The sequence below is a fragment of the Oncorhynchus mykiss genome, chromosome 23 (genome assembly GCF_057628025.1).
Source record: "Oncorhynchus mykiss isolate SJ-2025 chromosome 23, ASM5762802v1, whole genome shotgun sequence".
NCBI lineage: Eukaryota > Metazoa > Chordata > Actinopteri > Salmoniformes > Salmonidae > Oncorhynchus > Oncorhynchus mykiss.
In genome coordinates this window covers 61,569,045-61,581,391 of record NC_143044.1, presented here as the reverse complement: position 1 = coordinate 61,581,391, position 12,347 = coordinate 61,569,045, and the positions used below count along the sequence as shown (strand labels likewise).

At 52.5% G+C, this 12,347-nt stretch overlaps 1 protein-coding gene across 2 annotated transcripts in view; it reads left to right on the top strand.

Annotated features, from left to right (window-relative positions):
* Nucleotides 1-12,347, top strand: part of acadsb (acyl-CoA dehydrogenase short/branched chain) — a 27,348-nt gene extending 15,001 nt beyond the window's left edge. Inside the window, exons 8-11 of one of the 2 annotated variants that reach the window (XR_016491184.1) lie at nt 4,092-4,229; nt 4,746-4,845; nt 9,767-9,894; nt 9,937-12,347. Coding sequence is in view for 1 of the 2 variants with exons in the window: in XM_090217836.1 (XP_090073962.1) it covers nt 4,092-4,229; nt 4,746-4,845; nt 9,767-9,843 (315 nt within the window). In the remaining variant the exon portion in view is untranslated. Of the gene's footprint in view, nt 1-4,091; nt 4,230-4,745; nt 4,846-9,766 lie in introns of both variants that reach the window. The other variant, XM_090217836.1, reaches the window with a different exon arrangement.

Genomic DNA, 12,347 nt, shown 5'->3' with positions numbered 1-12,347 from the left:
TCTTGAACAATAATCGAGGTCATTTAGCAGATACTTTAAAAAAATAAAATAATCCAAAACGACTCAGTCATGGCTGCATACGTTTTAGCCTGGTTGGCCCCAGCGGGAATCGAACCCACAGCCCTGGCATTGCAAGGGCTGTGGGTTCCTGAGCCACACAGAACCAGTGTTGTATTGGAAGGAAACTCCAGCACACTAGTGATCATGATGCTTATATAATGTGTTACAGCACCACATCTAAAGGGTGTTCTGTAATGTTTTACAGCACCACATCTAAAGGGTGTTCTGTAATGTGTTTACAGCACCACATCTAAAGGGTGTTCTGTAATGTGTTTACAGCACCACATCTAAAGGGTGTTCTGTAATGTGTTACAGCACCACATCTAAAGGGTGCTCTGTAATGTGTTACAGCACCACATCTAAAGGGTGTTCTGTAATGTGTTACAGCACCACATCTAAAGGGTGTTCTGTAATGTGTTACAGCACCACATCTAAAGGGTGTTCTGTAATGTGTTACAGCACCACATCTAAAGGGTGTTCTGTAATGTGTTACAGCACCACATCTAAAGGGTGTTCTGTAATGTGTTACAGCACCACATCTAAAGGGTGTTCTGTAATGTGTTACAGCACCACATCTAAAGGGTGTTCTGTAATGTGTTACAGCACCACATCTAAAGGGTGCTCTGTAATGTGTTACAGCACCACATCTAAAGGGTGTTCTGTAATGTGTTACAGGCCATGCAGCACCACATCTAAAGGGTGTTCTGTAATGTGTTACAGCACCACATCTAAAGGGTGTTCTGTAATGTGTTTACAGCACCACATCTAAAGGGTGTTCTGTAATGTGTTACAGCACCACATCTAAAGGGTGTTCTGTAATGTGTTACAGCACCACATCTAAAGGGTGTTCTGTAATGTGTTACAGCACCACATCTAAAGGGTGTTCTGTAATGTGTTACAGCACCACATCTAAAGGGTGTTCTGTAATGTGTTACAGGCCATACAGCACCACATCTAAAGGGTGTTCTGTAATGTGTTACAGCACCACATCTAAAGGGTGTTCTGTAATGTGTTTACAGCACCACATCTAAAGGGTGTTCTGTAATGTGTTACAGCACCACATCTAAAGGGTGTTCTGTAATGTGTTACAGCACCACATCTAAAGGGTGTTCTGTAATGTGTTACAGCACCACATCTAAAGGGTGTTCTGTAATGTGTTACAGCACCACATCTAAAGGGTGTTCTGTAATGTGTTACAGGCCATGCAGCACCACATCTAAAGGGTGTTCTGTAATGTGTTACAGCACCACATCTAAAGGGTGTTCTGTAATGTGCTACAGCACCACATCTAAAGGGTGTTCTGTAATGTGTTACAGCATCACATCTAAAGGGTGTTCTGTAATGTGTTACAGCACCACATCTAAAGGGTGTTCTGTAATGTGTTACAGGCCATACAGCACCACATCTAAAGGGTGTTCTGTAATGTGTTACAGCACCACATCTAAAGGGTGTTCTGTAATGTGTTACAGGCCATACAGCATCACATCTAAAGTGTGTTCTGTAATGTGTTACAGCACCACATCTAAAGGGTGTTCTGTAATGTGTTACAGGCCATACAGCACCACATCTAAAGGGTGTTCTGTAATGTGTTACAGCACCACATCTAAAGGGTGTTCTGTAATGTGTTACAGCACCACATCTAAAGGGTGTTCTGTAATGTGTTTCAGGCCATGCAGCACCACATCTAAAGGGTGTTCTGTAATGTGTTACAGCACCACATCTAAAGGGTGTTCTGTAATGTGTTACAGCACCACATCTAAAGGGTGTTCTGTAATGTGTTACAGCACCACATCTAAAGTGTGTTCTGTAATGTGTTACAGCACCACATCTAAAGGGTGTTCTGTAATGTGTTACAGCACCACATCTAAAGGGTGTTCTGTAATGTGTTACAGCACCACATCTAAAGGGTGTTCTGTAATGTGTTACAGCACCACATCTAAAGGGTGTTCTGTAATGTGTTACAGCACCACATCTAAAGGGTGTTCTGTAATGTGTTACAGCACCACATCTAAAGGGTGTTCTGTAATGTGTTACAGCACCACATCTAAAGGGTGTTCTGTAATGTGTTACAGCACCACATCTAAAGGGTGTTCTGTAATGTGTTACAGCACCACATCTAAAGGGTGTTCTGTAATGTGTTACAGCACCACATCTAAAGGGTGTTCTGTAATGTGTTACAGCACCACATCTAAAGGGTGTTCTGTAATGTGTTACAGCACCACATCTAAAGGGTGTTCTGTAATGTGTTACAGCACCACATCTAAAGGGTGTTCTGTAATGTGTTACAGCACCACATCTAAAGGGTGCTCTGTAATGTGTTACAGGCCATGCAGCACCACATCTAAAGGGTGTTCTGTAAGGGTGTTCTGTAATGTGTTACAGCACCACATCTAAAGGGTGTTCTGTAATGTGTTACAGCACCACATCTAAAGGGTGTTCTGTAATGTGTTACAGCACCACATCTAAAGGGTGTTCTGTAATGTGTTACAGCACCACATCTAAAGGGTGTTCTGTAATGTGTTACAGCACCACATCTAAAGGGTGTTCTGTAATGTGTTACAGCACCACATCTAAAGGGTGTTCTGTAATGTGTTACAGGCCATGCAGCACCACATCTAAAGGGTGTTCTGTAATGTGTTACAGCACCACATCTAAAGGGTGTTCTGTAATGTGTTACAGCACCACATCTAAAGTGTGTTCTGTAATGTGTTACAGCACCACATCTAAAGGGTGTTCTGTAATGTGCTACAGCACCACATCTAAAGGGTGTTCTGTAATGTGTTACAGCACCACATCTAAAGGGTGTTCTGTAATGTGTTACAGCACCACATCTAAAGGGTGTTCTGTAATGTGTTACAGCACCACATCTAAAGGGTGTTCTGTAATGTGTTACAGCACCACATCTAAAGGGTGTTCTGTAATGTGCTACAGCACCACATCTAAAGGGTGTTCTGTAATGTGTTACAGCACCACATCTAAAGTGTGTTCTGTAATGTGTTACAGCACCACATCTAAAGGGTGTTCTGTAATGTGTTACAGCACCACATCTAAAGTGTGTTCTGTAATGTGTTACAGCACCACATCTAAAGGGTGTTCTGTAATGTGTCACAGCACCACATCTAAAGGGTGTTCTGTAATGTGTTACAGCACCACATCTAAAGGGTGTTCTGTAATGTGTTACAGCACCACATCTAAAGGGTGTTCTGTAATGTGTCACAGCACCACATCTAAAGGGTGTTCTGTAATGTGTCACAGCACCACATCTAAAGGGTGTTCTGTAATGTGTTACAGCACCACATCTAAAGGGTGTTCTGTAATGTGTTACAGCACCACATCTAAAGGGTGTTCTGTAATGTGTTACAGGCCATGCAGCACCACATCTAAAGGGTGTTCTGTAATGTGTTACAGCACCACATCTAAAGGGTGTTCTGTAATGTGTTTACAGCACCACATCTAAAGGGTGTTCTGTAATGTGTTACAGCACCACATCTAAAGGGTGTTCTGTAATGTGTTTACAGCACCACATCTAAAGGGTGTTCTGTAATGTGTTACAGCACCACATCTAAAGGGTGTTCTGTAATGTGTTACAGCACCACATCTAAAGGGTGTTCTGTAATGTGTTACAGCACCACATCTAAAGGGTGTTCTGTAATGTGTTACAGCACCACATCTAAAGGGTGTTCTGTAATGTGTTACAGCACCACATCTAAAGGGTGTTCTGTAATGTGTTACAGCACCACATCTAAAGGGTGTTCTGTAATGTGTTACAGCACCACATCTAAAGGGTGTTCTGTAATGTGTTACAGCACCACATCTAAAGGGTGTTCTGTAATGTGTTACAGCACCACATCTAAAGGGTGTTCTGTAATGTGTTACAGCACCACATCTAAAGGGTGTTCTGTAATGTGTTACAGCACCACATCTAAAGGGTGTTCTGTAATGTGTTACAGGCCATGCAGCACCACATCTAAAGGGTGTTCTGTAATGTGTAACAGCACCACATCTAAAGGGTGTTCTGTAATGTGTAACAGGCCATGCAGCACCAGATCGCCCATGTAGCCACCCAGATAGAGGCTGCCAGGCTGCTTACCTACAACGCTGCCCGGCTGAAGGAGGCAGGAAGACCTTTCATCAAGGAGGCCTGCATGGCCAAGTACTTCACCTCAGAGGTGAGCTGAATGTAGAGACCAAGGCCCACGTTCATACAGCGTCTCAGAGTGCTGATCTACGATCATATAATCACTGGACTGGTCCTGTATCTGTGCCCTGCTCGGAGAGGGGTACCGCCCTGATCGGAGAGGGGTCCCGCCCTGCTCGGAGAGGGTTACCGCCCTGCTCGGAGAGGGTTACCGCCCTGCTCGGAGAGGGTTACCGCCCTGCTCGGAGAGGGTTACCGCCCTGCTCGGAGAGGGGTCCCGCCCTGCTCGGAGAGGGGTCCCGCCCAGCTCCGAGAGGGGTCCCCGCCCTGCTCCGAGAGGGGTCCCCGCCCTGCTCCGAGAGGGGTCCCCGCCCTGCTCCGAGAGGGGTCCCCGCCCTGCTCCGAGAGGGGTCCCCGCCCTGCTCCGAGAGGGGTCCCTTCCTGCTCTTCTAATAGAGGGAATGAACAGTGCAAATCCAAACTACTTCATTCAACAGCATCACAGTATTTGTGTTGATTGTTCCTTGTTCTTTTCTGCATAAATTAGGTGGCAACGTTGACCACTTCAAAATGCATCGAGTGGATGGGAGGGGTAGGCTTCACCAAAGACTACCCTGTTGAGAAGTACTACAGAGATTGTAAAATAGGTAAGTTTCTATGGCTAGTTCCAAAGCTTTTCCTGTACTGTTGCTATGCAACCCGGTGGGTAGCATGACTCTGTGGGCTGGTGTTTAGGAACGTCATAACTACAGTTAGCAAGCTAGTTATTGGGCCACAGCAAGGTGGAGTGGGGAGGGGGGGATGGTGTTTAGGAACGTCATGACTACAGTTAGCTAGCTAGTTATTGGGCCACAGCAAGGTGGAGTGGGCAGGGGGGGGGATGGTGTTTAGGAACGTCATAACTACAGTTAGCTAGCTAGTTATTGGGCCACAGCAAGGTGGGAGTGGGCAGGGGGGGGTGGTGTTTAGGAACGTCATAACTACAGTTAGCTAGCTAGTTATTGGGCCACAGCAAGGTGGAGTGGGGAGGGGGGGGGTGGTGTTTAGGAACGTCATAACTACAGTTAGCTAGCTAGTTATTGGGCCACAGCAAGGTGGAGTGGGGAGGAGGGGGGGGGGATGGTGTTTAGGAACGTCATAACTACAGTTAGCTAGCTAGTTATTGGGCCACAGCAAGGTGGAGTGGGGAGGAGGGGGGGGGGATGGTGTTTAGGAACGTCATAACTACAGTTAGCTAGCTAGTTATTGGGCCACAGCAAGGTGGAGTGGGGAGGGGGGGGGTGGTGTTTAGGAACGTCATAACTACAGTTAGCAAGCTAGTTATTGGGCCACAGCAAGGTGGAGTGGGGAGGGGGGGGGTGGTGTTTAGGAACGTCATAACTACAGTTAGCTAGCTAGTTATTGGGCCACAGCAAGGTGGAGTGGGGAGGAGGGGGGGGGATGGTGTTTAGGAACGTCATAACTACAGTTAGCTAGCTAGTTATTGGGCCACAGCAAGGTGGAGTGGGGAGGGGGGGGGTGGTGTTTAGGAACGTCATAACTACAGTTAGCTAGCTAGTTATTGGGCCACAGCAAGGTGGAGTGGGCAGGGAGGGGGGGGGGATGCTGGGCTACACAGAAGGCAATCTGATCCTCGAGGAATTCCTCTGTCTGGTCTGACCTTGGTGTGCTAGGAGAGAGGGGGGTGCTAGGAGAGAGGGGGGTGCTAGGAGAGAGGAGGGTGCTAGGAGAGAGGGGGGTGCTAGGAGAGAGGGGGGTGCTAGGAGAGAGGGGGGTGCTAGGAGAGAGGGGGGTGCTAGGAGAGAGGGGGGGGTGCTAGGAGAGAGGGGGGTGCTAGGAGAGAGGGGGGTGCTAGGAGAGAGGGGGGTGTGCTAGGAGAGAGGGGGGTGGGTGCTAGGAGAGAGGGGGGTGGGTGCTAGGAGAGAGGGGGGTGCTAGGAGAGAGGGGGGTGCTAGGAGAGAGGGGGGTGGGTGCTAGGAGAGAGGGGGGTGTGTGCTAGGAGAGAGGGAGGGTGTGTGCTAGGAGAGAGGGGGGTGCTAGGAGAGAGGGGGGTGCTAGGAGAGAGGGGGGTGCTAGGAGAGAGGGGGGTGGGTGCTAGGAGAGAGGGGGGTGGGTGCTAGGAGAGAGGGGGGTGGGTGCTAGGAGAGAGGGGGGTGGGTGCTAGGAGAGAGGGGGGTGGGTGCTAGGAGAGAGGGGGGTGCTAGGAGAGGGAGGGTGTGTGCTAGGAGAGAGGGGGGTGCTAGGAGAGAGGAGGGTGCTAGGAGAGAGGGGGTTGCTAGGAGAGAGGGGGGTGCTAGGAGAGAGGGGGGTGCTAGGAGAGAGGGGGGTGCTAGGAGAGAGGGGGGTGCTAGGAGAGAGGGGGGTGTGCTAGGAGAGAGGGGGGTGGGTGCTAGGAGAGAGGGGGGTGCTAGGAGAGAGGGGGGTGGGTGCTAGGAGAGAGGGGGGTGCTAGGAGAGGGAGGGTGTGTGCTAGGAGAGAGGGGGGTGCTAGGAGAGAGGAGGGTGTGTGCTAGGAGAGAGGGGGGTGCTAGGAGAGAGGGGGGTGCTAGGAGAGAGGGGGGTGCTAGGAGAGAGGGGGGTGCTAGGAGAGAGGGGGGTGGGTGCTAGGAGAGAGGGGGGTGCTAGGAGAGAGGGGTGTGCTAGGAGAGAGGGGGGTGGGTGCTAGGAGAGAGGGGGGTGCTAGGAGAGAGGGGGGTGGGTGCTAGGAGAGAGGGGGGTGGGTGCTAGGAGAGAGGGGGGTGGGTGCTAGGAGAGAGGGGGGTGCTAGGAGAGGGAGGGTGTGTGCTAGGAGAGAGGGGGGTGCTAGGAGAGAGGAGGGTGCTAGGAGAGAGGGGGGTGCTAGGAGAGAGGGGGGTGCTAGGAGAGAGGGGGGTGCTAGGAGAGAGGGGGGTGCTAGGAGAGAGGGGGGTGCTAGGAGAGAGGAGGGTGCTAGGAGAGAGGGGGGTGCTAGGAGAGAGGGGGGTGCTAGGAGAGAGGGGGGTGGGTGCTAGGAGAGAGGGGGGTGGGTGCTAGGAGAGAGGGGGGTGGGTGCTAGGAGAGAGGGGGGTGGGTGCTAGGAGAGAGGGGGGTGCTAGGAGAGAGGGGGGTGGGTGCTAGGAGAGAGGGGGGTGCTAGGAGAGGGAGGGTGTGTGCTAGGAGAGAGGGGGGTGCTAGGAGAGGGAGGGTGTGTGCTAGGAGAGAGGGGGGTGCTAGGAGAGAGGGGGGTGCTAGGAGAGAGGGGGGTGCTAGGAGAGAGGGGGGTGGGTGCTAGGAGAGAGGGGGGTGCTAGGAGAGAGGGGTGTGCTAGGAGAGAGGGGGGTGGGTGCTAGGAGAGAGGGGGGTGGGTGCTAGGAGAGAGGGGGGTGCTAGGAGAGAGGGGGGTGGGTGTTAGGAGAGAGGGGGGTGCTAGGAGAGGGAGGGTGTGTGCTAGGAGAGAGGGGGGTGCTAGGAGAGGGAGGGTGTGTGCTAGGAGAGAGGGGGGTGCTAGGAGAGAGGGGGGTGCTAGGAGAGAGGGGGGTGCTAGGAGAGAGGGGGGTGCTAGGAGAGAGGGGGGTGCTAGGAGAGAGGGGGGTGGGTGCTAGGAGAGAGGGGGGTGCTAGGAGAGAGGGGTGTGCTAGGAGAGAGGGGGGTGGGTGCTAGGAGAGAGGGGGGTGGGTGCTAGGAGAGAGGGGGGTGGGTGCTAGGAGAGAGGGGGGTGCTAGGAGAGGGAGGGTGTGTGCTAGGAGAGAGGGGGGTGCTAGGAGAGAGGAGGGTGCTAGGAGAGAGGGGGGTGCTAGGAGAGAGGGGGGTGCTAGGAGAGAGGGGGGTGCTAGGAGAGAGGGGGGTGCTAGGAGAGAGGGGGGTGGGTGCTAGGAGAGAGGGGGGTGCTAGGAGAGGGAGGGTGTGTGCTAGGAGAGAGGGGGGTGCTAGGAGAGAGGGGGGTGCTAGGAGAGAGGGGGGTGCTAGGAGAGGGAGGGTGTGTGCTAGGAGAGAGGGGGGTGCTAGGAGAGAGGGGGGTGCTAGGAGAGAGGGGGGTGCTAGGAGAGAGGGGGGTGCTAGGAGAGAGGGGGGTGCTAGGAGAGAGGGGGGTGCTAGGAGAGAGGGGGGTGGGTGCTAGGAGAGGGGGGGTGTGTGCTAGGAGAGGGGGGTGCTAGGAGAGGGAGGGTGTGTGCTAGGAGAGAGGGGGGTGCTAGGAGAGAGGGGGGTGCTAGGAGAGAGGGGGGTGCTAGGAGAGAGGGGGGTGCTAGGAGAGAGGGGGGTGGGTGCTAGGAGAGAGGGGGGTGCTAGGAGAGGGAGGGTGTGTGCTAGGAGAGAGGGGGGTGCTAGGAGAGAGGGGGGTGCTAGGAGAGAGGGGGGTGGGTGCTAGGAGAGAGTGGGTGTGTTCTGGGAGAGGGGGGTGGGTGCTAGGAGAGAGTGGGTGTGTTCTGGGAGAGGGGGGTGGGTGCTAGGAGAGAGTGGGTGTGTTCTGGGAGAGAGGGGGTGGGTGCTAGGAGAGAGTGGGTGTGTTCTGGGAGAGAGGGGGTGGGTGCTAGGAGAGAGTGGGTGTGTTCTGGGAGAGAGGGGGTGTGTCCAAAATAAGAGGACAGGGCCCTGTGGCGTCCTAGGTAAGAGGACGGGGCCCTGTGGCGTCCTAGGTAGTCCTAGGTAGAGGACGGGGCCCTGTGGCGTAGGTAGAGGACGGGGCCCTGTGGCGTCATAGGTAGAGGACGGGGCCCTGTGGCGTCCTAGGTAAGAGGACGGGGCCCTGTGGCGTCCTAGGTAGAGGACGGGGCCCTGTGGCGTCCTAGGTAGAGGACGGGGCCCTGTGGCGTCCTAGGTAGAGGACGGGGCCCTGTGGCGTCCTAGGTAAGAGGACGGGGCCCTGTGGCGTCCTAGGTAAGAGGACGGGGCCCTGTGGCGTCCTAGGTAAGAGGACGGGGCCCTGTGGCGTCCTAGGTAAGAGGACGGGGCCCTGTGGCGTCCTAGGTAAGAGGACGGGGCCCTGTGTGGCGTCCTAGGTAAGAGGACGGGGCCCTGTGTGGCGTCCAAGGTAAGAGGACGGGGCCCTGTGTGGCGTCCTAGGTAAGAGGACGGGGCCCTGTGTGGCGTCCTAGGTAAGAGGACGGGGCCCTGTGTGGCGTCCTAGGTAAGAGGACGGGGCCCTGTGTGGCGTCCTAGGTAAGAGGACGGGGCCCTGTGTGGCGTCCTAGGTAAGAGGACGGGGCCCTGTGTGGCGTCCTAGGTAAGAGGACGGGGCCCTGTGTGGCGTCCTAGGTAAGAGGACGGGGCCCTGTGTGGCGTCCTAGGTAAGAGGACGGGGCGCTATTTCAGACACACCCCCTCAACCAGGGTACGGTCCAGGAAGCTCTTACGACACAGTGACACTTTGCTTTCATCGGTTGGTTCTACTTTGACTGTTGATGGCAGACATTTTGGCAGATCCAGGCGCAGTTCGACAGACTGAGTGAAATGTTTCTCTTTGGTCCAGTACTGATTTAAGGAAAACTCTCTCTTTTAATTCTTGGTGGAAGTTATGGACATTAACGTGTGATAACATGTCGTCTGTAACGTTCTATTCCTGTATTGGTGTAATGGTCATTAAAGCTGTTTCTCCGTCTTTGTATCTACACAGGTACCATTTATGAGGGCACAACCAACATCCAGCTGTCCACCATGGCCAAGTTTATAGACAAGGAGTATGATCACTGACCTCCTGACCTGGTCTGGCTGTTTCCTCATCGTGTAGACTGATCTCCTGACCTGGTCTGGCTGTTTCCTCATCGTGTAGACTGATCTCCTGACCTGACCTCCTGCCCTGGTCTGGCTGTTTCTTCATCGTGTAGACTGACCTCCTGACCTGGTCTCCTGTCCTGGTCTGGCTGTTTCCTCATCGTGTAGACTGACCTCCTGACCTGGTCTCCTGCTCTGGTCTGGCTGTTTCCTCATCGTGTAGACTGACCTCCTGACCTGGTCTCCTGTCCTGGTCTGGCTGTTTCCTCATCGTGTAGACTGACCTCCTGACCTGGTCTCCTGTCCTGGTCTGGCTGTTTCCTCATCGTGTAGACTGACCTCCTGACCTGGTCTCCTGCTCTGGTCTGGCTGTTCCCTCATCATGTAGACTGACCTCCTGACCTGGTCTCCTGCCCTGGTTTGGCTGTTTCCTCATCGTGTAGACTGACCTCCTGACCTGGTCTCCTGACCTGATCTGGCTGTTTCCTCATCGTGTAGACTGACCTCCTGACCTGGTCTCCTGACCTGATCTGGCTGTTTCCTCATCGTGTAGACTGATCTCCTGACCTGGTCTCCTGACCTGGTCTCCTGACCGTATCCTCAGCATGGAGACTGACCCGACCTCCTGACCTGATCTCCTGACCGTATCCTCAGCATGGAGCCTGACCTCCTGACCTGGTCTCCTGACCGTATCCTCAGCATGGAGACTGACCCGACCTCCTGACCTGGTCTCCTGTCCTGGTCTGGCTGTTTCCTCATCGTGTAGACTGACCTCCTGACCTGGTCTCCTGCTCTGGTCTGGCTGTTCCCTCATCATGTAGACTGACCTCCTGACCTGGTCTCCTGCCCTGGTTTGGCTGTTTCCTCATCGTGTAGACTGACCTCCTGACCTGGTCTCCTGACCTGATCTGGCTGTTTCCTCATCGTGTAGACTGACCTCCTGACCTGGTCTCCTGACCTGATCTGGCTGTTTCCTCATCGTGTAGACTGATCTCCTGACCTGGTCTCCTGACCTGGTCTCCTGACCGTATCCTCAGCATGGAGACTGACCCAACCTCCTGACCTGATCTCCTGACCGTATCCTCAGCATGGAGCCTGACCTCCTGACCTGGTCTCCTGACCGTATCCTCAGCATGGAGACTGACCCGACCTCCTGACCTGATCTCCTGACCGTATCCTCAGCATGGAGCCTGACCTCCTGACCTGATCTCCTGACCGTATCCTCAGCATGTAGACTGACCCGACCTCCTGACCTGATCTCCTGACCGTATCCTCAGCATGTAGACTGACCTCCTGACCTGGTCTCCTGACCTGATCTGGCTGTTTCCTCATCGTGTAGACTGACCTCCTGACCTGGTCTCCTGACCTGGTCTGGCTGTTTCCTCATCGTGTAGACTGATCTCCTGACCTGGTCTCCTGCCCTGGTCTGGCTGTTTCCTCATCGTGTAGACTGACCTCCTGACCCGACCTCCTGACCGTCATACACTCCTCTTTGTGACCAACTGGATTTTATCACTCGTTGTTGAACTGGTGTGGGATTTAGGGCTCTATTCAATCTGAATGGTTGGAAGTTCAGCGTTTTACAGCATGATATGAAAATTTTAAAGGCCATGCGCCCGGGTTAGTGGAGACCGTAAACAATCTGTACCACTTCAGCCAGCCAGACTGAATAGAGCCCTTAGTGTCAGACATTACTGTAGAGGTCATGTGTGAACCACTGCTGACTATATAGTACTAGAGGATGCTCCATAATCATGTTCACTTCGTCAATGTATCTGATGCTTTCCACTATGGATGGATTAATGGTTACTGGTTCCAGACCTGTAGATAGATAGTGTAACATAGCTCTGGTGTGTTGGTACAACTGTTTCCAGACCTGTTGATAGATGGTGTAACATATCTCTAGTGTGTTGGTACAACTGTTTCCAGACCTGTTGATAGATGGTGTAACATATCTCTAGTGTGTTGGTACAACTGTTTCCAGACCTGTTGATAGATGGTGTAACATATCTCTGGTGTGTTGGTATTGTTAAGTGTGTTCACCTGTTTTCCCCTACTTCCATGGCTCTTCCAGAATGTTCCACCTCAGTACCTTGTGTTTTTTTTTTTACAAACTAATAAGAATACATCATGCTAATTCAACAGTATTGGTATGATTATTTACTCATCTGACTTTAAATAGTCTCGTATCAAATCAGTGCCTTTCATCCCAGCAAAGTTTGTTGTTTATTTTAAGATATAATTTAATACCTGCGTTAGATGAAGTCCTTCTATGGTTGTGTCGTCTGTTGGGTGGTTTTGGCTCTACTGTTGTCACGGTAACCATGTTTACTTCGGTGGAGTAGATCCATCCTGTCTTTCAGCACCTTTATTTTAAAGATATATCTGGGGGGAATTAGTTTCACACAACTAGAAGAGATTGTCTACGTTTTTTACTATTCATCAACTTCTTTGACAATACTAATAAATATTGAATAAGTGTT